Genomic DNA, 27,296 nt, shown 5'->3' with positions numbered 1-27,296 from the left:
TTAATACATCATCATATTACGACAAAAACAAAAAAATACATGTTGTTGTTCTGATATATAATCTTTTGGTTTGAAAATAATAATGAAGGAATTCTTCCCCTTTCATTTTTTTTGCTTAGTCAGTTTCCGTGGATCAATGGCTTACTCTACAATTTCCTTTCTGGAAGGCTGTAACCCCTATACTGTACAAAAATATATTACTAGGGTACTAGTAGAACACTGAAAAGTTGGCTTGAATTTCAAACCTAGCAATTCGCAAAGAGCCCTACAAAAACCTCAACATCCACTATATAGAAATCATAAATCTTCGCGTGCCTGCGAAGCTGGTGTGTTACGCCGGACGACACGGCGCTGCCCAGAAGCGGGGGTAGCCGCTCCTCCTCCACCACGCCGACCGTCTACCGGTACTCCTTCCGCGGCAGCGAGCTACTGACGCGACAGACCGCCAAGGGGCGGACCGCAGTCCCGTTCCCAGAACCGTCTTTAACGGACCTTCCTGATCTCCTTCCCGGGAGCACAGGCGTCTCAACAACAACGGCGGCGAAAGACACGTTCGGGTGGGTTCATAACGTCCCGATTCCTACAGACCGCGTCTCGCCACCTGTCACGGGAGGACGGTATGGTCTGGATGACAGGGAGGGCGCGGCACGGTATGGGAGGAGGGCTCAGCCATCTGACAGGTCCACACAGAATTACACACCGTCATTTGACTTTCGTCACTCAGAACAGTCTTAAGAAACTTTTTGTTGTGTTTGATACTAGAGATTCGGAGTCCAAATGGCTCAACCGGTGTAACCGCGCCATTCGGGGTAACCCGTATGCTCGTAGAAGATTCTTATACATCAGTTAACAAAACTGGGCTTTATAAAGGAATAAACGCATTTATTGTACGTTTGTGTTCCATTATTGGGGATAAGAACATCAGAGTACATATCACTAAGGTGAAAATGACTACCTAGTATCGGATAGCGGTAGGATATTAAATGGAGGTCCTGTGTTTGGGGAGAGCCACAGGTTAAAGAATCCACCACACATTTCGAAAGAGAGTAGGGCATGCCCCGGTGTGCGATGATATAAATTCTACAGTCCGGAGTTGGTGATTCACTACACATCACCATGTGGCATGGGGAATTGGCACATTTCGTCTTGTACCAATCCTATTGTTTCAAACTGCCATTTTGGACATACATGTACATACATACTGCATCTTAATTTGCTGTCTACTGATATATAAAACTCATCTTTAATCTGAGCAGCATTAGTATCACTGGAGGGAATCTAACAAACATTTCATCCAAAGACCAACTCTCACATAGCTGCTAATTCTACGTTACATTAAATAAATATATACATATCCAATCCATGTGACCTAGGAGCATTTTTGATATTCATAATTGATAATATTCACATCTCATTCTTGTGCATAGAAATCTAGAAAATTAAAAAAAAACTGCAAATAGCTTAACCTCTGTCATTGCTCTGAAATTACCAAAACTATATTGTAAGGTTTTACAAAAGTATTTCAAGGAGAAATGTGATTTGTATAATGTTATTTCTACACTGGAGACAAGACAATGTTCCACGCACCTGTCTTAGACCAACTGAAATACCTGTCTATACAAACAATAAGTAACTGATTATTTGGAAGGTGAAGAATGATGACTTCAATGTTATTACCAGATTATGATAAACTTCAGTATGACCAGTTCCTGTCTTGCATACATGCTTTGCAGTCTCAATTCCAGCAAGTATGAAATATTTACAGATTTGACAACAAGAAAGGAACTGATGTGCACTTGTACATACATGTACATACATGTATAGATGTGCTCTTAGGATGTGTTGTTACTTGCAATTTAGATGTAAGTATTTAATTAAATTTCTAGATCATCAGGTCACTATAATACAATCTAATACTCAGAGTCATCAGACTCAGAACACTCATAATAAGCGTCAGACTCCACTTCATAATCTGATGACTCATCGTCGGAAGAAAAGAAGTCGTCCAGTCTGTAGGTGAAGAGTAGAATCATTACTTACAAGTATAAAAAGCACCAAACATGTTATAAACTGTCCAGCTGGTTTGGGGTCACCATTTAGATTTAATCCCAACCGTTTTACTTACATTTCCTCAGAAACATCACTGAAATTGACAACTTAACTGAGTTACAAACAATTTTGATTGAATTTCAAAAAAGTGGTCACTGACAAAAGGTTGAACCTCCAGTCAGTATGGATCATGAATGTAACTAGATCTAATGAGGAAAAGCTACTGCAAGTTACTGTTACATTTTGTGATTAAAAAAGGAGAAAACTCGGAATGTCGTGTTGCTGGATGCAAACTACTTTTTTTACTTAAAAAATAGGCTTGCCTGCTCAAGAAAATCTTGCCACTTAATTTTGTCCAAACTTCCTCTGGTAGTGGTAGATGCGTTTCGTACCTGTAATGAAAAACAAATCCTATGAAACACTGGAAAAAGCTAGCCTCCTTCGCAGACGGTGTAGAGGTGGCAGCATTAATTTTATCGGGGAGCGAAGCGAGTTATGCCGCGGGGGTTGGGGGGTCTCGCTGCCCAGACTTTTTTTCACAAACTCTCTCCCCAGCAAAACTCCCTCCATGGCAAAACCGTCCCTCCGCGGCAGAACTCGCGTCGCTCCCCAAATAAAATTAACGCCGCCGCCTCACAACTCTGCAAAGGCTAGGAAAAACCTGTTTACGTGGGATTTTCATTTTTGACTTGACTCCTGGGACTGTTGGACCCTGGGGTTCCTGAATCATAAATGGACAACCTGTAAAATACACGACATATTCTTACCTACCAGACCCACTGCTTGTATTACGTAAAATACACAACTTGTCACTGTCAAAAACGTTTTATAAATGGCTTGTCTGTAAAAATAATCAAAATGTCCTATCATGAAATAACTGTTGCCTTATTTTGTAACCATTAAATGATGGCATAATTACCTGTCAGAGATTTATGTCAGACAGAGTAACTTAAAACTCCATTGTCATGGGTTAACACTGAAATGTAATCATTCAATCAATCACATGAAGTTTCACTCACTCATTCATTCAATTAAGCTTGAAGCTAAACATACCACAATCGCTGCATAGATGTATGTTCCTCCACTGCTGTGCTTACAGCCTGTAACCCTGCAGCCCGCATGGAGATGTTCCACAGTTTTAGATGTTCTAACACAGGCAGCCTGCTCAGCATGGTGGCGATGGATGTGGCAGCTGTGTCATCCAGGTGGGCAATATGGTGAGGTTTAAGGATCAGCTCTTTCAGTGCAGGCATCATGGGAATGGTCTGTGCAAAGTCTTTGATGCCCACTGCTGTTATGGGATTATGATCCAGTGTAACTATCTGCAGCTGCAGGCTGGGGACATGGCGCAAGTTGGCAGCAAAGGATGAAAGCTCAGTATCCCCTATGTTGTTGTGAGATAGGTCCAGTTTCTCCAGACAGGATAGATGGTGCAGCACAGCAACAAGAGATCTCAGACAAACATCCCCTATCTTGTTACAAGAGAGGTCAAGTACCTTCAGGCTGGCAACAGGCTGCTGGATGGCAGTGAAGGGTTCCAAACCATCATTCCCTATGTTGTTGTGAGATAGGTCCAGTTTTTCCAGACCGGGTAGATGATGCAGCACAGCAACAAGAGATCTCAGACAAACATCCCCTATCTTGTTATGAGAGAGGTAAAGCACCTTCAGGTTGGCAACAGGATGCTGGATGGCAGCAAAGAATTCCAAACCATCATTCCCTATGTTATTGCCAGATAAGTTCAGTTTCTCCAGACAGGATAGATGATGCAGCACAGCTACAAGAGACCTCAGACAAACATCCCCTATCATGTTATGAGAGAGATTGAGCACCTTCAGGTTGGCAACAGGCTGTTGGATGGCAGCGAAGGGTTCCAAACCATCATTCCCTATGTTGTTGTGAGATAGGTCCAGTTTCTCCAGACAGGATAGATGATGCAGCACAGCAACAAGAGATCTCAGACAAACATCCCCTATCATGTTAAGTGAGAGGTCAAGTACCTTCAGGCTGGCAACAGGATACTGGATGGCAGCAAAGGGTTCCAAACCACCATCCCCTATGTTGTTGTGATATAGGCTCAGTCCCTCCAGACAGGATAGATGATGCAGCACAGCTACAAGAGATCTCAGACAAATATCCCCTATCCTGTTCCATGAGAGGTTTAGTACCTTCAGGCTGGCAACAGGATACTGGATGGCAGCAAAGGGTTCCAAACCACCATTCCCTATGTTGTTGTGATATAGGCTCAGTTCCTCCAGACAGGATAGATGATGCAGCACTGCTGCCAGAGATCTCAGACAAATATCCCCTATCCTGTTCCATAAGAGGTTAAGCACCTTAAGGTTGGGAACTGGGTGCTGGATGGCAGCAAAGGGTTCCAAACCATCATTCCCTATGTTGTTGTGAGATAGGTTCAGTTCCTCCAGACAGGATAGATGATGCAGCACAGCAACAAGAGATCTCAGACAAATATCCCCTATCCTGTTATGATCAAGATCAAGATTCTTTAGGCTAGGGACTGGTTGCTCCAAGAGAGAAAAAGGTTCCAGCCCATTCTTTCCTATTTTGTTGTGTGAAAGGCTTATATTTACTAGACAGTGGAAATGGTGCAGCACAGCAGTAAGGGATTTCAGAAACAAATCCCCAAGCCCACAGCGCTTGAGGTTCAGATCAGTCAAACTTGTATCTTCAACCTGCAGTCTTACCTCATTATCTCCTATGTTTTTATTGCCTGACAGGTCAAGTTCCTTAAGCATAACTAGCTTGGGCAGGATATCTCCAAGTGCCTGGAGTGATTCAGGTGTAAGGCCTGTTTTTCGAAGATCCAGTGATCGCACATTGGGGACATTTCTCAGGAAAGGGACAAGCTTACCTAGCATATTGCCAATGTGACAACTACTAGATCTACCTTCTCTTCTAATTATCAGATACAACTTAAGGTCTGGCAGCTGATTTTCCACCAGGCCTGACAGATATTGTATGACATCTCCTTTACTAGCCTCTCTCACTACAAGTTTCAATGATCTACCCTCTGGTAATGTTGGTGCATAATGCAGGTAGTACTTAAGTGCAGCTCCTTTTCTAGAGGGGACGTAGATAGTGAAGTTCAGAGATGATAGCAGTGTGCTCACTATTGGGAAATGACTGGGATCCTGACCTTCATACAAACTCATTAAACAGACTTGTTGCAAAGATTCAGACTTATCTTTGTCCTGGGACACAGCTTCATGTAGTATGTTGAATTTTGTCAGCATTTCCCTTGTGGCTTTATGTCCACAGCCACAAATAAACTGGACCAGACTGCTCTGCTGCAGAACATCATCCGGGGTGTCCAGTGGAACTAACTTATTCAGATCACCTGAGGAAGAGTTGATTGTGTCAGCAACATAACGGCCTGCAAGAAACTCCTGCATGGTCTTGTGAGGAAAGTTCAACTGTTCTCTTGGGTGCAGTCTGGATGCAGACACTTCTTTGGAAACAATACCAAGTCTCAGTAGAATGTCAGTGTCCTGAATTGCAGCACTTTTCCCCAGGTCTACCAAGCTTTCCCCTCTCAACAATGACCCCAAGGCAAGTCTGCCAAGGTACAGCAGTGCTGCAGATACCACTGAGGGTACTTCATCATTAGGCATAGCGAGACCATCCCTTACACAGTACTTCCTGATTACACATATCAGTAGCTCCTGATATAATCCTGACATTGTCCCAGGGAAAACTCTGCTTGGATACTCTTCCCACAGAACACAAATCAGCATGAGGAACATGGGGGTCTGGATCAGACTTCTAGCTACAACATTGGCTTGGAGTGCTTTGAGAAGTGAAACTGCTAGACTTGGTTTCCCCACAGTATTGAAATATGCTGTGGTATATTTCTCTATATTACTTGCAGAGAATCCCACAACTTTCACTGCACAGTTCACCTTCATGTATCGCTCAACACCTGCAAAGGGCCTGGAAGTAACTATGACTGTGCTTCTGGGATACAACTTCTTAGCAAGAAGTTTAGGAATGGTCTCTTTAGCCTCACTTGCATCTGACAGCAGTTCATCATAGCCATCCAACAGAAACACTAGTTTGGGCTCATTTTCCCTGAGACATGTCTCTATAGAAGCAACACTGATGTCCTCTGACTGTGTGACACACTGGTCCCATACAATCATCGCTATGGATTCTCCTGACTGAACCTCTCTCAGCCGGACCAGTAACACTATCTTATTCATCTCTGCTAGCCTGCCTTTTTTACATGACCAATCCAGGGCCGTCTTAGAAAGCAGAGTTGACTTTCCACTCCCTGCATCCCCAACAACCAAAACATTGAATCTTCCGTCTGGATCACCTTTGGTTTCATGGTCAAAGACACCATCAAGTGACTCGAGCATTTTGTGTTCATCACCATAATAAGGGTCCCATGATCCTGACAGGGTAGAAATGGAATTAAACCAGGTGTCAATACTATGACCTCTGGAAAAAGGCCACATGGTGCGCCTGCTGTAAGAGTTACTATGACCCTCTGGGACCAGCATCAGGCTTGTGAAAACCTGGTCAAGATCAAGAGTGAATCTATCATCCCAAGGCAATGGCTTCATAGTGTTCAGGGTGCTTTTGCAGTTAGTGGCCACTGCACTCCTGAATGCATTTCCCTGTTCTTCTGTCTCTGAAAGAGAGATACAATAGATGGGTTATCTAAAGTATTACCAGAGGTACAGCACGTAATGCACTGGCAGTTATGAGTAACTTTTACATTATGTTTAGGCCACATCAATTAAATTTCTTGGTTTTATGGCCCAAAATGGTACGATAGGAGCCATGAAGTCAACACACCAGGCTGGTTCAAAATTTAAACAATGAATTTTGAACTTTTAATGATACCATTGCATTGAAAGATGGAATAACTGTAACAACTATTATGAAATTTAAAGGACTGTTTTCAATTGTTCAGGGCAAAATATGAGCATTTTGCAGTTGATTCTGAATTTTTATTTGCAAATCAGAAAAAAATGAAGCGTGCGAATCCGTTAACCAAGAAATCAAATTGGTGTGGCCTTATCTGCATTCTTTGTAATGTGTGGGAGTCAATAAAACATTTGATGACACAAATCTAACAATATCAAATTATTATTGTCCATCAGGTACAGGTACATGAAAATTTGTAGTAATTTGTATGCTTCTATCAGAATGCCAAATAATGTTGCAATACTGTTATGAGTACCTGTTGTCTCAGATGTGTCCAGTCTTCTGCGCTTGCATGCTGGATCACTCTCTGAATCACGAGAATCTGTGAAAATTAAATTTATCAGTCTGTCTTTCTTAGTAAAATATCAGCATTTCAAATGGGTTTCAGCTTCTCTGATTTTAGCAAAAATTGTACCAACATCATACATGTACATGTTCATGTTCACTGTAGTACTCTTTTAGAAATGAGTGAAACTGTTCCCCAGCAGGATTCCATTCGTTAAATTTGTGCAAATATTGTGTGAATTTCATATGATTGTGTTATTTGGAAATCTTATCTATTAGCGGCTGGAAAGGGACAAAACATTTACAATGAAATTGATAAACATCAGGGAGAATAACGTCTGTCAATTTTACTGAGGGCATGGTGATATCCCATACATGGGCATTTCATAAGTACAGCAATGCACATCTTATCAAGTTTAAGTGTAATTGCTCTTCAACTTAGTTCAAGACTGCAAGTCAATGAAATACAAAATATCTGACTTAGATGCCTAAAAATCTTCCATTACATTAGATTTACATGTATTTGGCTGGATGGCATAGAAATACAGGTCTTGAGCACTGGCAATAAATCATTTACATCATTCTAAGAGTCATTGCAAAATTTAAAAGGTACCTGCTCTGAATCCATCTTTTCCACAGGTTTGTGCAAGCTTCTTCTGGGACTCTTCCCAATACTTTGATCCCAGAAGCTTGTCCTTGAGGTGCTTGGCAAAGTCAAACTCTCCACTTCCATTCTGTAACATTGCTACAATTTTCTTGGCCAAGTTTTTGGAATCCTCTGTGTTATTTCCCTCAAGCTTAAAGATGGAATGATCAAACTCTGGGGCAATGTTTAGCATGAATTCTGCCAGGCCAGACTGATCAGACACAAGAACAGGGACCCCTGCGGCTATGGCCTCCAGACCAACAAGACCAAACGGTTCTGAACGAGATGGCATCAGGACAAGGTGGGCCTGTTTCATGTCTCTACAGATCTGATGTTGTGTTCCGTACTCTAGGGGTGTGAAGTGAAATGTTCCTGATTGAATGTTAGAGTCAATAATCTTCTTGCTGGTTTGAAAGTCATCTTTCCTAATACCTCTAACCTGCCACAGTGCTTTTCGCAATATTGCAATTACATCACTCATAGCTCCTGCAGCTAAGTCAAACCCCTTCAACTTCTCCACACCTCTCACCCTGCCGATGGACAACACAACTTTGGTCTTAGTTTCAACATACCTCAGTCTTGTTTCAATGAAAATGTCTGAAGGTTTAGGTAAGAACAAGAGGTGAGGTTTGGATGGATCTTGCAGGCACCTGTACTGGTTTTCATAATAGTCAAAGATAGCTGGCCCTACAGAGAACAGTGCATCAGCTTTCTCTGCATCTTCTAGGATCATTCTCATCTTTTCCTCAATACCCAAAGCCTTTCCTTCACCCTTGAAGTGCTCTACAAGTTCTGGTAAGACATGAGTGAACAGATAGAGTTTGGCCAGAGGAAACCGTTCCTCTTTGATTCTAACAGCTGCCCTACTGGTGACAAGAACATGGCCAATGACAAAGCTGATATCTGAGGGGAGATTTGGGTATCTGGACTGATGATCGTACAACCATAAGGGGGATGGTTCTCGTCTGTCGTGTTTGTCACATTCTGGGAACAGCAGAATGACATGTTCCCTCTCAGCATCCTCTCTATCCTTGTCTGTAGCTGTCAGAACGGTGCAGTAGACTTTCAAACCTAGGTGCACCAGAAACAGTGCCACCTGGCGGTTGACGGTGGAAATGCCACCCCTCGACGTCCCATACTCATCATAAACCAGCAGGACAGAAGTCATGTCTATTAAAAACAAAAGGATTAAACTACAAATCATCTAAATATGTTGTACCCATTACATCTGTTGCACAATAAAGTTCTTCTTATAAATATGTAAGAATGTAAAAATACATCAAGAGTCAATTCCGCGTCACCGAGTGGGTTGTTATTGTCATTATTTAGAAATGTTTTGAATTCTTTCTAATAGTTTGTCTAAGAAATTTCATTATTTGGAAATATTTTGAACATCTTGTCAATATTCTAAATAATTCCCTGGTTTTCTAAAACGTTTGAAATATTCCTGATGTGGATTATGACATTTCCAATAGTTTCTAAATATTTCTAACAGCACTCTACCATTTTTTACCATTATTTCGAATTATTTCTAACATTTTGTAAATAGGTCAGTGGGATGGGAAGGAAGTAATTCACACATCCCTGTGAAGTACAGGGTAGACTGCCTGGGTGTCAGGCATTGATGCCTTTCAACAAAAGAGCCACCAGTGTCCAGCAGTGAAATCTAAAAATATACAGAAGAATACAGAAGAGTAGGATTAGCACCTACTTTTATGGGGGCATTTACCCACATCTACCATTTTTCATTTGTTTGAAATAGTTCTAAATATTTCGAATAGTGAAAGAAACAAATGGGTAGTTCAAATTTATTCTAAATAAAGAGATCTTTGTACAGTCACTTTCAAAATGTTTCGGAAATATATAAATGAATTCAAATATATTCAAATTTTCATTTTCAAATTTTTGAAAAATTTAGAACTTTTGTTACTAGAGTATTCTTTTCTTCTAAATAATTCAAACGTATTAGAAACATGGAGAAAAAACCCACTCGGTGACGCGGAATCGACTCAGGAAATGGAAAACAAATGGAAAACATAGTATCTTTGTTGTGTCCTTATATTATATAAACCTGTGTGTACTGTCTAAGAAACAAAAAATAGTATAACATTTTGTGCCATGGCATTAACGATTAAGTTGTGGAATGTAAATTATGTACAAATCAATTGAACATAACACTGTCAATGTCATTAAATAATGGCAACACACGTCAATATTTCAAAGGAATTTTCAAAGGTAAAAGTGCAAAAGTTTCCAGCTAGATATTTATCACTTTCAATTCTTTATCTCTTTTAGATATTTATCTCTTTTTTTCAGGAAATTTAATTCCATCCCAAGTGACAGTCATTTACATACAAAATCTTTGGTATATAAAAGGAGAAAAATGTGTTTTATATCAGCCAGATGCCAAAACAATGTGGATGGATGTCATCCAGTACATAATCTCTTTTCAGCATACATGTAACGTTACACCTGTACAGATCAAGCTACAGAAGACTTCAAATACTCACCAGTTTTTGTTACATTCCCAAAGTTCTATTCATAACAAGATGCAACTCTCCCAGAAATGTGCCTATCCCCCCTAGTCCAACCAGACACCTGTGGAACATCAGAGAACAGCATGGAAAGAGGTGTCATACCAAAAATAGCACCATTAAAATATATGTTAGGCCACACCGATTTAATTTTATGGATGACATCCTCTGAAGACCCCCAAACTAGTGCGCGCGGGCGAATACAAAAAAATTCCGGCCAAAAATAAAAATGCTACTGAACCACAGGAAGAAGAATACAAAGCTGGTATTGTGAATTCCCGACAGTACATAGTGACGTATACGACAAGCCGGCACATGCTGGCTTTTTGTGGCATTTATGAATCTGTACTATACTTATGTACTGAGTTCTTGAGTCGTGGAGCTTCGAATTCGATAGCCTGGGTGCTCGGCTCCGTTTTGTCGCTGACTAGCATGGACTATCCAGGCCTAGAGCCAGGCCAGAGCCTCGGTGGAGGTGATCTTTTTTTTTTTTTTTTGAGGGCGACAGGCGAAAATCAATGCGCGCGTGGATGTCATCCATAAAATTAAGTCGGTGTGGCCTTACCATATATATGCATGGAGGTAGAATTGAACGGGGTACTACATGTAACGTTACTAATTTCGAACCGCCTCCTTTTCAAATTCTACTTCCATGATGTAAGTTGTTGTAACATCTCTGTTTCTTACATCGATATTTCCTGTCACATGTGTAGAGCAGTGCAAGACGGTTTGTCTAACGTCTCTGAAACTCTGTCAGTCCGGAATGTTGCCTAATCTGGCAACATCCCCCTAGCCAATCTTAGCCAATCAGAGAGCGCCCCGCGCCATGACGTCATTTTCGCGCGGTTGAGACCCAAGCCAAGTTTCCACTCTTTTTTTCGTGAATTTTGGGCTGTACGCCTGCGTGAAGACCAGTTCAAAGGTTAAAATACGTCACATCCACGTAGCCACAGCCTGGGGAAGCCATATTGTCCGTGTTTTTGCTTGAAAAACCTTCCGAAAATCACATATTCCGGCGGCGATTACCGCCAGATAGGCAGGTAAGACATAAATTTACACATTTTTGCCCTCATTTTACCGGCCTAACTTAGTATTTTCCCGGAATTTGTCGAAGTTTTAACCAATTTTCCGTAGTTGTTTACAGTGTTACTGATCGATAGCGCCATGTTGTTTACGTGTACAACAGCCTGGAAAAAATGTTCACGTTTTAGAAATTGGGACGTTTTGCGTCTCGGAGCTGCCTTCCGCCATGTTTTTCAATGCAAACTGGCACGGCCTCGGCTAGCTTTCGTGGACGTAAAATGCTCATATTCGCAAGACGCAACATTTCTAAGCACAATAAATAATTTTCCTGAGTAGGTAATAGCCTCTTGCATCATTTCATGTAATTTTCAGTTACGGATTGTGGCTAATAAAAATTGTTCGCGTTTTTAAACTTTGGAAATGCCACGTCGGGAGTGCGAATACTAGTATACAGTAGGGGTTGGGAGGGGGGCGTTCGTGTTCGGAGATTCGCGATTGAGCCGTTGTTGTGTGTCGATGCACTGTAGTGTTTGCTATCAATTCATAATTCATATCCTTGATATATGTCATCAGTTCTCGACCTTTTTTTCGACATTTTAACCGAAATTTCCGCATTACTTGTTGTGGATATGGGGGGGGGGCAGTGTGAAATGGTAGCTTTACATTGCATTACTGTTTCAGTACTAACTGTTAGTACATCATTTAATTTATATACATTTGTACAAATGTGTATATATCAGACATTCATATAAACATGTATCTGGATTCAGATTCAGTTTATTATCATTAACATGGCATGTATGATCTTTGTGGCCTGCTCTTCCCAAGAATGGAAACACATGATGTAGTATATTTGCAGGACATACCTCTGTCCAAAATAAAATCTAATCTTACCTTACCTTGTTTACCAGTTGCAGGGTGCCCACATAAAGGAATTACGGAGAACTCGCAGGATGTGCATTTGTCCACATGACATGGGTGCTGGGAAATTTGTGTAGGCAATACGGGTACCGGTAGCTCCTATGGTAGATTGGAAGATATTTCCTATACCGCAACAGCTGCCACAATTTCTTTTTTATCAATGTTGTTTCTTTACAGTTTACTGAAGTATTTTCATTGTATGCATGTATGTTGGTAGGTCTGTTTATAAAAATGACATGAGTACTGAGACTATGGTAGAAAAGACACCATCACCAAGAAATGTAAATAATGATGTGGAATCATGAATCGCAAAGTACAACAAAGAATGATCTCAGTTATTGTTACAGTATGAACAACTATGGCCAGTTTCGTATTGTTACAATGTGTGGTATATCAGAGTTTGCAGCTATTTGATGACAATAATAGTGACATCCAAGAAGATGTTATGAATATTTGGTAGAATGATGCATGTTGTAATTTTACTTCCAACATTACTACTAGTACTAGTATACTGGTCATATTTTGTATGCTGAAATAAAGTAATCTTTGTACTCTGACATATTTCTTCACCTGTTTCTTCAGAAGTGCATGTGTACACAAAGATATATTTTTCACCTTTATCATGTTTTTCTTGTACTTTCTAATAACCCAAACTGAGCTTCTACAGTTCTTATCTTGCTAAAGACATGACTCCTTTCTTCTACACTGTATGGTGGGATTTGAGATATTAGTACTAGCATTAATTACTAGTACTTTTGGCATATGTTGACATTTACATCCTGCCAGCCATGCTAGCTACGGGAACTATTTTCCCTTCAAACATTACATACACCACAGGTAAAAAAAGTATGTTCTTTACTTTGGTTCTGTTGTGATGACATACCTGTAACTATCTTCTCCTATGTTCCAGATTAATGCTGTAGTGATTTATTAACTATTCAAATTAGAAATAGTGTCTTCAGACCAACTATCACCTTATGTAAGAGAGAAAAAATTGTGCATGGTAAATGACTTCAACTTGTCTTTAATATTGTGTACTTAAATAATGTACAAGATCTAAAAATATGGGCTATCTCTTGTGCACAAAGGGCAAGATATGCCACAAAGGGAGTTTTAATAGGCAAATTTTTGTTGTAAATCTATACTTTTGTACACCAAAGTCATTCATTGTTCACAATGATTTAGTTGTTTCTCATATTTTGGATACCTTGGCTGCATCATACATTGTACTGCAAAGTACAACACGAAATAATTAATAAAACATTTGCTGTAAAGTCTAAGTTCCAAAACTGAAAGCCCGACCCAGATTTTTCTTTACAATTGCTTGCATCCCAAATGTTCAACTCTTTTGCGTTTTGAGACCTCTGGTAACCCGATTTGTGTTACTGTATTTCTCTTTAGGTAGAACAGAGAAAACCCCGTCGTTTGTTATAGAATCTAGGCGATCTGACCATAAGACGATGTGCTCGTAAAGCTTAGCACTGAGATAGGAGTTGGCAACGTATTACGTGGATACGATCTACTTGACTTTTCTAAGCCCCTAACATCTTAACACATCCGTCATTCAAGAAACAGGTAAGTATTATAAGAGGTAGCCGACCCAAAAGTTGGAACTTCAGCGCCGGAGGTGCGTGCAAGCGCGTAGACAGAGGTGAGTGCAGTGGACGTCGTGCTTGAGCCAGTGTTCGTTGTGTTTCTCGTAACAGATTGCTTATACACATGGTACGGCTAGCTTGAAAGTATGAAGATAATACCAAATTATCGGCTTTTAAGGACGCAGACGATTTCCAATTCCTGCCCAAAGCGTGGGAAGTGAAAAATAGGCGAGATCCAGGCGGGCGCTGACTTTCGCGGGAGCCGTCGCCATCTTGAATTTGAGGTCAAAATTACGGGTCACCGGTAGTGCGCGTGCGCACAGTAGCGAGTGGCGCCATCTTGCATGTTGCCTAATCTGGCAACATTCCGGACTGTCTGTTATATACTAAAGCCGTTGCACTTTTGTAGCCATGAATTTGAAAGGCAAAGTGGATTTTCAATCCAGGCACAATAAAATCACTTTCTCCTATGGTTCCTTTTAAACTATTTGTTGGGAGGGAAAAGGCAAAAAGTCGCGGAAGTTAATTTCTGTTCTTGTTGTTGTCCTCGTTTTACGCCAATTTTCCGCTGGACGTGGTCTTTTTCTATGGTGGAAAAAGAGGAGTGCATTTCCTTCACGTCATCTTGGTTTGCAAACCCACTTTCTCTTTCTCATACAGGAAAGATCAACCCCAAAGAAACTTACGGGAATCCAGTGTCACATCTTCTCTGTTGATGGTACTTCACGGGTGAAAAAAAGTTGTGAAAGTTGATTTCTAGGGTGCAGGGGTCCAACACTAACTTTACTTCCTCTTTAGAAAGTTACGCCATCTTGGATTTGGAAGTGCAGTGTAGACGATTCCATTCATCTCAGAGGGGGTTCAGAATGGTGCAACGTGCGGGCCAGCAACAAGTAATCTCCAAGTAGATGTTGGGGGTGCTTGTCTTCTTCAACAACCATCTCATCCCCAGAGAAGCCAAACATTCAGAAAACGTTACGCTCTTCCACCTTTATATCTGCTTGTAGATAAAGCCTCAACAAGTGGTTAAAATATTTGGCCTAACTTGTCTGTTTAAATTTTCCATCATCGTGACACAACAAAAATACATGTTATTGTTCTAATATAATCTTTTGGTTATAAAATATTAATGAAGGCATCCTGTTCTTCCCCTTTCACTTTCTTTTTTTTTCTGCTTAATCATTTTCCGTGGATCAATGGCTTACTCTACAATTTCAATAACAGTAAAATACCTACTGTGCTATCCCAAACCCTAGGCCATGTTACACATACAGATCATACACTGTACAACTTACATGCAGAAAATCACTGTAATGTCTTCATTCTGAACCAACTTTACAATGTTTGTAGTGTTTTACACAAAGAGACAGAACAAACAATTGTACCAATGAAAATGAATACAGTTCATAACTTTGAAAGAAAAGTCAGTGTGTCCATATGACCCTTAAAAGAAAATGGTGCCCATGTATTTCTGTAACTATGTATCTACATCTTCATGTAGGCATGAGTGTCGACATCATAGAGTGACAATAATAAGTTCCTACTGCAGGCACTCTTTACTACCATTAAACCGATAAACCTCAGGATTACAATTGAGCAATCTGCATATACAAATTAAAAAAAAAGGAATATTGTAATCTCATTGGGAAGCAAATTACGAGTGTTGACATGATTCTGTGCAAACTTCTGCTCTTTAAAACTTAAATTAATGACTTCAAGTCAAAATTACGTCATCGTCTCTTGATATTTACTGAAAACAGACATCGTCAATTTTTCAGCACAATGTCATACAATGTACAACATAACTACTGCTATTTTGACCTTCCAAATATTCTAACAAGATTGGTCAAAGCTAAGGCAATGGAAACAACAGCATTAATGTCCTTCTTTAAAATGACACATTTTCACTCTCAAATTTTCTCATTTCTGACAACGCAAAATCTGCTAAACAAAATAAATATGTTTTACTCCTCTTTGAGCTTAACACCTAAAGTATTTTAATTATCTCTAAAATGTCCTTGTTGAGTCCATTGCAACAAATGGGAAGAAGGTAGGTTTATTGTGCTGAGGATATTGCTTGGTGACAGTCTGGCATCGCATGTAAAATGTATCTTTCCAGAACTATCTGGCCATCCATATCCATATCATTTATATACACAGGCAGCCCCCTCTATTTACACATTGATACAGCAACACATAGCCATCTGGAATCCACATGGAATCTGTATGTACATGAAAGCAATGTTCTTGTACAGATGTGTTCCCTTCTTTTTGCATATAGACATCCTCTCATACATATCTGTCTGGTACGACTTGGTTGTCCACGTCACATGTCTGAATGTACACGAGAACGACATGTTTGAACAGGCGCAGTCCCTTCTGTTTACATGCTGAGATCGTGTCCTCCAGTGACTCCAGGCACAGCTCTGTGGACAGATGACCTTTCACCCTGGGGTAGTATACACCTTCTGTGGGGACAAATGCGGACGGAGATCTGGTAAGTCAGTGTCTGTAGTGTTTTCTTGTGTTGTAATCAAGTAGCAAATGTCCATACGTTATAGAAGTACAGGTAATGCTGGGGGCAAACAACATATTACCATGAATTTGTCTGTATTCATAATTAAGAAATTTAAACTCTGCTATCCAGTAGTAGAGTTTGAATTGTAGTCTATGTGGTCGAGTACAATGTATGAGTATTGTTTACCTGAAAGTCTAACCTTCATCAATGTAATTTGTATGCAGCATGTCTATATTATGTCTGGTCAGGTTTACACTGTTGTTTCCCCCTGGATTTTTCTGCCCGTTTCTCCAGCATTCAAAGGGATCCGTGAAATAGTCAATGATGTACATCTATCACATTACTGTTAACCATGTAGACAGTAATGGACAGTGTGGTCAGTGCCTACCCTTTGTGTCCACGTTGTCCGGAGGTGGTTTGGCCCACTTGTTGGGCTCGGCCTCCATGAGGGCCTTCAGCCACGGGAAGTCTGAGGTCATCTCAAATCTACCATGATCCAGGGGACCTGTCACATACAACACAGCAGGAAACAATGGACAGTGGTCAGAAGATCAGCTACAGAAAAATACTATGTACTTAATATGTACTACTGAGTTACCAAGATTATGTAACTCCCAATCATGCTCACACTGATTTTACCTCCATGCGCACACTCATACATTATCTTTTACATTGCAGCCAAAATCCATACAAATACATTTGTTTTCAAAGAAAATTAAGCAGCATTTTGACTCTATTTTGATGAGCACTGAAATAAAAAAAAAGATTAATTCTTAGCCTCCACTACATGTAGATGTCATGCTGAACTAGAGTTACATGGAATTGCTATGGTATCAGGTACATGTGTAACAAATCATTTTCAAATGCACCAAATGCATACTCACATTTCATGGTATTCATTTGTGGAAGATTACTACATCAGTACTACAAACTGACTCACCATCAACCTTATAAATGTCCCTCCCCCATGGGTAGCAGTGGAACTGTCCGGGTTGTGGGGGTTCTGCCTCCTGGAAGTCTCCATTTTTCAAAAGTTCCCTGGGAAGAAGGGATCAGAAACAAATTTATTTTACAGACGGAAACAAATACACACTTTTTTCTTTGTGCTTCTACGGTATCTTCTACACTCTTTATCTTGGCTACCTTCTACTCCGGGGTGAAAATACCATTTTGAGCCATTAGAATGTGTGGACTGTAAAACATTGGACAGGGTCACATGGAGACATGGAGTCAAGTCTAGCCGACTTCTGCCCACCCCTGAGAGAGGGAAGCCGGCAGCAGTATAATCAAAGCACAGATATGTTGGTAAGTATGAATGTATGTTGAGCAAAAACACAAACAGAATAAATCCCTCCAAATCAGTCCCAGACTTACTGGTTGATGTTTGAGACCAGATCCATCCATGAGTGTGCTCGAGTCTTGTTGACGATGGAGGGGGGGTTACTGTGGTCCCACAACAAACACAGGTGGTAGTCATAGCAACCAGAGAACAGCTTCTGTTCCAACATGCCGGGGTCAACCTGTCAGGGAAAAAGGTGTAAAAAATTTTCTTCCAAAAAATATTTTCATGGTAAGGATACCAGTATTTGCACTCATGAAGATGATTAAATGGTCCTCACTTGAATTTCAAGCCTTTAAATCTCTTTAAACTTCTGTATGAAAAACTGCAAACTTGATGACATTCTTCCTGTTTTATTTTTGAAACATTAATTATTTTGATAACGAATGGTATTGGGATATATGACAAAAACTTTACACATGAAGTATTGATACAGTATTATAGTAAAGACAACCAAATTTGAACTGAGCATAATAAAATATTAAAAGATAATGAAACAATGTACCAATATTCATTATAAAAACTGTTAACAGTTAAAGACTTTCGCTACCTCACTAAATGGTTTGAGCTACTTCCTCTACACACCTTGTGCATGGGCCTGAGGGTGACCATCCTGTTCCTCTCGGCCGGCAGTGAGCACACCTGCTGGACTACGTTCTTCACGTCCACCTTACGGCACTGCTGGAAACTGACCCTGTTCAGCCGTGGACACTTGTCCAGCTGCAGCTTCTTCAGCACCCGACAGGAAGTTCCTGTAAGGAGAACAAGTCTGTTGTTATTTGAGGAAAACTATCAATCTGAGATCAATCCTTTACGGCTCAGTCCTGTGTCATGTCTTTCTAAGTTGCTGGTAACTTTGAAAGTGGTAGCTGGAGTAGACATGAGTACACTTACTCCATCAGGCTTGCTTGGAAGCATTCAATGAATCTCATGCTATAGAAACATCATGTACGTGCAAGTCTTAGCAACAAAGTTTTCAAGTTCAGTAGGTCGTTGTTGACAACAGGTTCAACTGAATTTGCAAACAAACACTTCACTGCAATAAAGAAGCCTGCTTTCATATCAATCTTAGCATTATTATAAGAAAGTTTATTGCAAATTCTTGCCCGGGGTTTTAACTTCCCAAAACCCACAAATTTTGGAAAAGGTGGGACATTACGTCTTCCATGGTTTACAGAAGAGAAGTCAAACCCTTCAGATATAGTTTTAGACATAGTTATAGTTCTAGACAACTAACGTTTCATGTAATTATTTTATACCCTACTCCAATGTTCTTTTATGTTTTGTAATTTGCAATTAGCCCCCGAGAATTTAGATGCTAAAATTTCCAAACTTCTAAGCAAGACATTGTGGGACCTACAATAACATTGGCATGCCATAGGCACAGGTAAAGATAATAAATACCGGTATAACATGAAATAAAAAGGACCATTTCTACTGAGAATCTATATACTGCAGTGACTAACACCTTACCTGAGATGAAGGTGAGTTTGGGACAGTCCTTCACTACAATGTTTGTCACCCCCACCATGTGTAAGGACAGGCTCAGCAGAGTGGACGACTGAACAGTCAGGACCTACATTGTATAGGTGAAACTACATGTTACACACTGGCGAAGACACGTATCAAGCTTTACAAGTTTTTTTCTTTGGTATCACAATAAAATAAAACAGATATACAACATACTGAGACAAAGTAACAAGAGGTTGTGGATAAAGAACTTTGATAATGATATCCCATATACATATTTTTGCATACATTTGAAATACAGTTTTGCCAGGGAGAGACGGTTCTGCCTCCAACACAACCATCTCTCCCTCGTCCCTCTGCAGCATAACTTTCATTGCTCACCAAAAGAAATAAAGCTGCCACCCTACAAGTTTGTGAAGGAGGTTATAATAAATCTAGTTCACACAGTTAAATTTCAGGAAGCCTGTACATGTGACAGAATCCTACCTGAGGGTAGTCATCCTCAATGACAGGGTCGCTGGTACTGGTGGCCACGTCCCTGGTCCCCACCCTCCTCAGGACCGTGGTCTTCTGCTGGTCACTGGTGGTACCACTGGAGCCTGGTCCGCTCTGGGACCGCGTGACGGGCCGGTGGTACCTGGGGTCCGCTCCACGTAACTCGTCCAGTTCTTTCTTTGTCCTCCCTATTGTACAGAAAACAGATGGAGATTTCTTCACATAGTTATTAGTTAGGATTTTCTAACTATCATCCTCTCTGCAAATACATGATTTGCATTGGATACAGACATCAGCTGTAAGGCACTGCTAAGTACAACTGAGAATGTGTGCAAAGGAAATGGTGATGTAACAGTGTACCTAGAACAGTACAGGGTGAGTCTTGTCTTGGAGTCATCATGTAAAAAACACACTGTGACAAAAAATCATTTTACACACACCTACATGTACTTTGAATTAGTACTCAGAAATAAAAGTGCATTCAATAAATAAAATCAATGCCATAGGGACCGATCTAAGTACTTGTAATAGTTTGTTACCAGTTATGACTTTCTCTGCAGGTTTGGTAGCTGGTGCAGAGCTCCTGTCAGCAGGTTGTTGTGCAGTTGTGCTTGCTGTGGGTTTGTCTTCTGTAGTCTCCTCTTGTGATGTACCACTTGGCTCCTGTGCACTGTTAGATCCACTGGGTACATCAGTAACATCCCTGCTCGGGTCAACATTTCTGTTGTCATCAGGAGAGCCAGGTTCATTTTCACCGACATTACCATTGTTAGTTCTGGGTGCAACAACGTCACCATTTGCAACATTTCCATTGCAAGTTACACTACCTCTATTTTCAGGGTGCGTGTTGCCACAAAGACCAGTCCTACTGTTTGTACTTTCTCCATTTTGCTGACTTGTACTTGGCCCTCTAGAGTTGGTTTCTGCACTATTGCTTGGTCCTGCACCGTCCTGTGGTGGCCTCCTGTTTAGACTACGACCACACACACACCTGGGAGACTCTCTTCCCTCATTGATAGTCACATCACACGAGGAAGGGCCTGCCACAGGTTCTGAGTTCACAGCCTGTTGTAAATCATTATCCTCTCCTAATTCACCATTCATCTGGCCATTTGTGGAAGTAGCACCATTTTCTTGTACTGTGGCCTCTTGATTTTGTGTCTCTTGACTCTCATTGTGGCTGCTTGAGGAACAAGAAGGTTGTTGTGACAACCTCTCTTCTGATTGGTCAAGTCCATTTTGTGCAACAGGTGGTTGGTCAGCTTGCTGGGATGATCCCTCTCCTGATTGGTTAGCTGGTTCCTGCTGAGGTTCTGATTGGACAGAGGTTCCTCCCTGTGATTGGCTACTGTTATTCTGACCTGCAGCAGGTTGTTCTGTGCTATTTTGAACTTGCCTGCTTGCATCATGTTCATCTTCTTCATCTGAACTTGAACTGGAGTCACTGTCGTCAGATGTTGGAGACTCAGCTGCGGGAGTTTGCGTACTTCCCTGCTCCGCCAGTTTTTTCTCGGCTGCCTGTGCCTTCTCTGCTGCAGTTGCTACTTTTACATCTTCCTTGATTTCGTCACTGGTGGCCTGACAAGACTGGCTGGTCATGCCGGGCCTGACGATGTCTTCTGCCTCTTCCTTAGGAACCTTCTTGGCGAAACCTTTCCCCTTGGGGCCGACTGAGTGGCCATCGGACTTGCCTCCCTTCCTTGAGTCGACACTGCTGGTACTTGGTTGATCCGAGAATGTCTCACCTACATGTGGAACATCGGATCAAGAAAATGACTAGGTTTTGTAATCATAGCTGTGAGGGGTTATTTTAACAAAATCTCCTCTCCCCAAAGTGTAAAGTGAACTATCAAACACATCATTTCCAATTAACTACATTTTTCTCAGTAATTTGAACATTGTGAAGTGTTGTCACACATGAAAAGTTCTACTGTTGGTTCTACTGTAAATCCACTTAATGACTTTCAAAGTTGACATCTGACCTTGGCTGACATCCATGTCACTATCTGAGTCGCTGGAGGTGGAATCATCATCATCATCATGGCTGTGTCCAACAGTGGCAGCTGTAAGAAGCAAAACATCATATTCACTTTTGTAGCTTCAAGTCCATATACTGCAACATTCTTTATACCTTATGGAAATATTCATTGTTGATACTGTTTTTCTACCTACAGGAAATGCATTCTTTGTATCCCTTTCATGCTCTTGTAATCCCTACGTTGTTGATCTAGCGCAATCATATTCTTCCCCAAATACAACTTGACTTTGTTCTTACAGCCAGTACATTGTAGTTGACTGAAAGCTTGTCTCCCACCTTGGGTGCTATTATTCCCACTACTGCCTGCAGTTCCGGTGTTGGTCACCAGGGCGGAGGACACCCCGATCCCGGTTCCAGCGCTCAGCCCGACGCGCAGGCATCCCTTGGGCGGTTCTCGGAACATCTCCTCCAGGTGGATGTACTCGATGGTGGGCAGGAGGGTGATCAGCTGGCAGAAGCTGTCCAGTTTGATGGCGTGGCAGCGGCGGATGGTCAGGTCCTTCAGACGAGACCACGTCACCAGGGCTGAGGGAACAACATGGGAGGGAGAGAGGTTGAAGCCAACATTTGAAAGCAAATGCAGGATATTTCACTCTATTTCCTGAGAAAAAATGACTTTTTAAAAAGTATCCACAATGCAATAATTGGCCATTCCACATTCAAGAAGAGTTGCACCTTGATTGTTTTATTAAGCTGGTGACTTTTACTTGACTTTTATACAAGTTCATGCACTTTCATTTGGTCTGCTTGCAATAATGACAGCTAACAGTAAAGCTTTAATAATGAATAAATTCATGTACAAATGACATGATTTTGCCTCATACATGCTTGCAAACATGCTTTTATCGAGGTAGTTTGCTTGCAACAATTACTGTTAACACTAATAACTTGCAACAATTATTGTTAACACTATAACAGAAAAACTTTGTAGACTGATGTAAAAATGACATGATCTCACCAGGTACATGCCAGGTGTGTGGGTTGTGCAGGTGAGGAGCGTTGTACATGGACAGGTACTTGACACCTGGGAACACCTGGCCAACAGACCGCATCCCATTGTCTGTGATGTTTGATGGGTTCTCTGTCACGTCAGCAAGTCCGTGCTGAACCAACTGTGCATTGGTCCACTTACCTGTGGAGAAAACAGGAAAATACCACATATGTCAAGAGTAGTCATGGACCCTGTGCATTAAGTATGCATCTACAAGTATATATGTAGCTGTTGAAGTTCTGATTGGGTATGCTTTAGCAAAATCAATAATTACTGTATACAACTTTTTAACCTTTTGTCTTCTTTATGCTTGTCCTATCCTGTGACCAATACATATCTAGTGCCAAGGTTAGCACATCCATGTACTGATAGGGCTTATATTGTGACCATTTGGGATGGAAATGGTTAGAAAGACTCAGCATGAGATACATACCAGCTTCAGGGAACTCGTCTATGAAGCCAAGATTCAGTGTGTCAAACTGTGGGAAGTCCACATCTGCCATCTTCAGGGCTGCAAACACGCTGTCTTTGGTTAAAGATGGCTGGATGCCCAACTGAAAGAGAAAAGTGACACTCACATATACAGTGCACTTGATGTGGCCTTATGTGAAATCATACAAGAAATTCATTAAGAATTACCTTTATAATAGATTATAATAGATGAGGGAAATGTGCTCTTACCTCTTGAAGGTGGTTTGCTGCTGTGATCACCAAGAATCCCAGATCCACCTCTAGAGCATTCTTGCATGCTCCGAAGACAATCTTGGTCAGATTGCGATACCCACGAGTCCGCCAGCTGTCCTCCACCACGTGTTGGATCAGTCCACCGAGAAAGGGGACACGAACCAGCTCAATCCGCTCCAGGTACCTGGACCCAGATAGTCCCGTCATCAGCGGGACATACTTTAAAGCGTTTGACGGCCCAGCGCAACTCCTCATCACAAAGGTGCGAAGATTCGGACACTGGAAGTCACGGAAAGGATTCGCACTCGTGAACTTAACCCACTTCAGGTACAGATGGCGTAAAAGGTCTATGGCGGGTAAGTCTGGGGTGACAACACCGGTTAAGTACAGAGATGTGACTCTACAGCTGGCTGGGAGGTTCACTCGGTTTTCGACCGAGATGGGGAAGTAACCGTTACGGTTCTTGAATTGCCCCAGTAGGTACACGTGGGGCAGGTATGTCACTATGGCCTCCAGGATGTCCAGGTTGCTGGTTTCCACGCCGAACAGGTTGGGACAGGACTGCAGGGCTTCAATGATGCCGGGGACGCTGAAGTAGTCAATGCCTCGCCTCCGTCGCTTCACCACAAACTGTGGATGGAGGCCGTAGACGCTCACAAGCTCTGGGCAGCGTTGCAGAAGTCTGCAGCACCAAGACACAATGGGGGAACATGATTAGTCATGCAGTGTGTTATCATACTGTAGAATATAATGCATGTACATGTATGTGTTCATTGTAACAGTCTTCTGAACTTGTTCTTTACATGTCTGCAGCACAAAGACACAAAAGGGGAACATTGTTACCCTCCATGAAAATGGGGGTACTGTTTTTACTCCGTTTCATGTTTGGTCTGATATCTGAAGATCGGTGAGAAGGAACTGTACGATATTTGGCAGATTGATGGATGGGGCCTTGGAGATTGTGTAGGTTGACTTTGAGCCCCTGGTGATTGACCTTGGTACTGCAGTTTAATTTTTTTATTCTGTTGTTTTCGCGTTATGGACTGTTTGTGCGATATTAAGGTACAATGTAGTTGTTATTACCATGGTTTAGTGGTTTAAATTTGGGTCCCCTAGCTGTTTGCGTTTGATATTTACAAAATGTTTAATGTTGGACTTTTTGTGTTGAATGTTTGGAAAATCTGGGGGATGGTTTGGTATGATTTTTGGTATGTGGGTAGTTGTTGAGTCTCTTTGTGTTTTGGAGTGCATTAGCAGGTTGTCGCATATTTTTATTGCTTAATTTAAAAGGATTTTCACTTTTTCACCCCTACTTCATAATAGGATGGTCTGTTTGACCCAAAAGTTGGGACAGAGTGTTTTTGTTTATATCTCCAGCTGGCAGTACAGACCCAGGCAGCCCTATCTATTTTTACCCCTAAATCTTGTTTGTCTGGTCTGCAGGTCATTTGCCTGTCTGGTCATTGACCTACATGTACAGGCAAATGTAGCCTGGTACCATCCCAGTAGTATATTCGCAAACTCTATAACAGTTATAGAGTTTGCGAATATACTACTGGGGATGGTACCCAGGCTAAGGCAAATGACCTGCTGGCCATCAAAGTAAACAAACCATGGTAACAAGACATTAAACGCCTGCACATGACAGCTTGATAAATACAAAGTGCCACCACAAATCATTCTGCTGATAAAAACAAAGTTTGACTCATAATATCTCTATTGAAATACACCAAAAGATTACAAAATAACAAGCTATTTCATGGAGGGATGATGTCTACGACTTCTCCTTGTTTTGTTTAGTGTACTGTAGGGTATACATGTACATATTGTAATCATAGCCTTCTGAAATTATTCTTTACATGTCAGGGCTCATAACACTTTGGAAAACTTAGGAAAGACTAACCAAAAATAATAATCTAATTAGTTCTATGTTACTGGGGAATTGCTCCACATTCAATTATGAGTTATTAATTTGTTCATTTCATAGCAACATGCTCTAAATAAAAATAAAGACAGGGGTCAAAGCTATTTCTAGAAGACTGACCTCTTGAAGCCCTCGTCAGTGAAGCCGTTGGGCATCCATCCATACCACTTGCCCTCTGTGAAGTCTATAGACGTGCGCACACGCAGGTTCATGGTCACAGCCTCCTTCAGCTTACGGGACAGGCTCTCCAGGGCCATGATGTTACGCAGGTACAAGTAGTCCATGATGTGGCACAGGACCTCCAGGGACAACTTGTTCACCCAGTCAATGGCATCTGCAGTTATAGACCAAGGACTTTTACATTCTAAATATATTTCTAATCACACATGTACAAGTGGTAGATCACAACATGCCGGTAGCACAAAACACCAGCCTCTCTAATGTACTCCAGTTTAGAGGCTGCAGGCATTAATGACATTAACTTTCTGCCAGCCAAGGTAGCGTTTCGGCACCAAATTTATGTAATTACCAGGTAAGTTAGCAGGGAGAAGGTTAAGCCAGAGGTCCTGTGTTGAGGACAGACACACCTTGCTAAAAAAACAATCATCTATTGACAAGAGTACACTTGCTGGCTAAAAAAATTGAGCGTAAGGAGCCCGTAGTAACTTGAATCATGGCAACGAGGCTAAGAGTAGACTTCAATTTAGGAAGAATATGAAAAGACAATGCATTACAAGTAAATTAACTTCAAATACACAAAAATATACTTCTCTCCTACCTGCTGCAACAGTGGTAGCTTCCCCTCCTGTTGCAGTTGACGACACTTTTGGGCCTGACCCATTCTTTTTTGGGGGAGGGTCAGCATCCCCCAGATGTAATCTCTTTGCTTTTCTCTTCGGCATCTTGAGGTTCAGATTTCAGAGGTTGCTATTTATGATGATACTGGTGCTGAGGAGTCCTGTTAAATAATACAAATTGATGGTTCAGCTAACTTATGATGATGATATGTTGACTGGTGTCCATATAAATCTGGTCACACACCATGAACAAAACATCCGTTAGGTCTATACCAATCTATAGATATGATATTATTTTTCATACGAACATGTATCTTATGAAATGACAATACAAACATCACTTTCATTTTTTTCAACTTCATGCAGTAAAATATATACAGTGGGACTTTGTAAATCTTTTGCAGGGCCGGGCCCTTTCGTACAAATTCTTGGAATCAGTTGCCTATACTTGAGGCAGTTGTAATCATTATCAGTGGCTCATGAAAAGTCCACGTATTTACCGGATGCGTGGCAAAACTTATAGATTTTCTGTAATGCTATGAAGTGAGCAAAGGTCAGGACCAGAAATTATGGTGAACCAGAGAAACATGCCACCATGATTCTCCACCAATCCGGAAGCTCGTACAACTGGTGCAACAACACCAGCGACTTCGGGGAATTTCGGGCCGAAACCGAAAGTAACTGGCAAAAAATTGGAGAATTACTCAGTCACTAAAATTGATGTAACATACAGCCGAATTGTGTTTATTTCTAGCTCGATATTTTTGGAGTAAACGAGAGAAAACTGGTCCAAAACGAGGGGAAGCCCCGTTTTCTCACTTACCTTCCGCCATTTTGCTTTCACTGGTTGTAGGTTAAAACATTCCAAAGGGGTGACACAATTTTGATGTTGTAAATTAGAGATTACTAAAACAAAGTAATAGTAAAATAAGTATTATTTTGATATGAAAAAGATATCAAAATTACTTTTTACATTGTATGGTTACATATAAAACGATATTAAAGATACAGACATCTTTTAATGGGAACTTGAC

At 41.1% G+C, this 27,296-nt stretch overlaps 2 protein-coding genes across 2 annotated transcripts; both read right to left on the bottom strand.

Moving 5' to 3' along the window:
• Positions 1-865: 865 nt before the first annotated feature.
• Positions 866-14,817, bottom strand: LOC109484492. Its single transcript, XM_019787772.1, has 7 exons — positions 14,693-14,817; positions 10,444-10,531; positions 7,901-9,103; positions 7,259-7,324; positions 3,103-6,703; positions 2,373-2,441; positions 866-2,010 (listed from the first exon to the last, which is right to left on the bottom strand). Exons 3-7 carry the CDS (start codon positions 9,099-9,101, stop codon positions 1,911-1,913), a joined length of 5,037 nt encoding a protein of 1,678 aa, XP_019643331.1. The 5' UTR covers positions 9,102-9,103; positions 10,444-10,531; positions 14,693-14,817; the 3' UTR covers positions 866-1,910.
• A 778-nt stretch (positions 14,818-15,595) lies between these two features.
• On the bottom strand, positions 15,596-27,138 carry LOC109484633 (F-box only protein 38-like). The gene is made up of 16 exons (XM_019787980.1): positions 27,086-27,138; positions 26,244-26,423; positions 25,586-25,802; positions 23,539-24,223; positions 23,291-23,411; positions 22,825-22,998; positions 22,143-22,391; positions 21,811-21,891; positions 20,368-21,573; positions 19,820-20,016; positions 19,337-19,439; positions 18,449-18,615; positions 17,899-18,044; positions 17,465-17,562; positions 16,913-17,029; positions 15,596-16,474 (listed from the first exon to the last, which is right to left on the bottom strand). The coding sequence occupies exons 2-16, from the start codon at positions 26,365-26,367 to the stop codon at positions 16,296-16,298; spliced, it is 3,864 nt and encodes a 1,287-aa protein (XP_019643539.1). The 5' UTR covers positions 26,368-26,423; positions 27,086-27,138; the 3' UTR covers positions 15,596-16,295.
• Between the last annotated feature and the right edge of the window lie 158 nt (positions 27,139-27,296).

Source organism: Branchiostoma belcheri, unplaced genomic scaffold, assembly GCF_001625305.1.
Source record: "Branchiostoma belcheri isolate BF01 breed outbred unplaced genomic scaffold, Haploidv18h27 scaffold7, whole genome shotgun sequence".
In the NCBI taxonomy this organism is placed as follows: Eukaryota; Metazoa; Chordata; class Leptocardii; order Amphioxiformes; family Branchiostomatidae; genus Branchiostoma; species Branchiostoma belcheri.
The sequence above is the reverse complement of the archived record's forward strand: the minus strand, read 5'-3'. Positions and strand labels throughout refer to the sequence as shown.

Coding starts and splice junctions, on each gene's coding strand:
- LOC109484633 (XM_019787980.1), bottom strand. CDS start 26,367: ATGCCGAAGAGAAAAGCAAAGAGATTACATCTGGGGGATGCTGACCCT. Junction 22,392..22,824: donor ACACACCTGGCATGTACCTG/GTGAGATCATGT, acceptor TTGTTCCCTCAG/CCCTGGTGACGTGGTCTCGT. Junction 21,574..21,810: donor TGACATGGATGTCAGCCAAG/GTCAGATGTCAA, acceptor TTCCACATGTAG/GTGAGACATTCTCGGATCAA.
- LOC109484492 (XM_019787772.1), bottom strand. CDS start 9,101: ATGACTTCTGTCCTGCTGGTTTATGATGAGTATGGGACGTCGAGGGGT. Junction 2,442..3,102: donor ACATCTATGCAGCGATTGTG/GTATGTTTAGCT, acceptor TTTTCATTACAG/GTACGAAACGCATCTACCAC. Junction 2,011..2,372: donor GGCAAGATTTTCTTGAGCAG/GCAAGCCTATTT, acceptor CTTCACCTACAG/ACTGGACGACTTCTTTTCTT.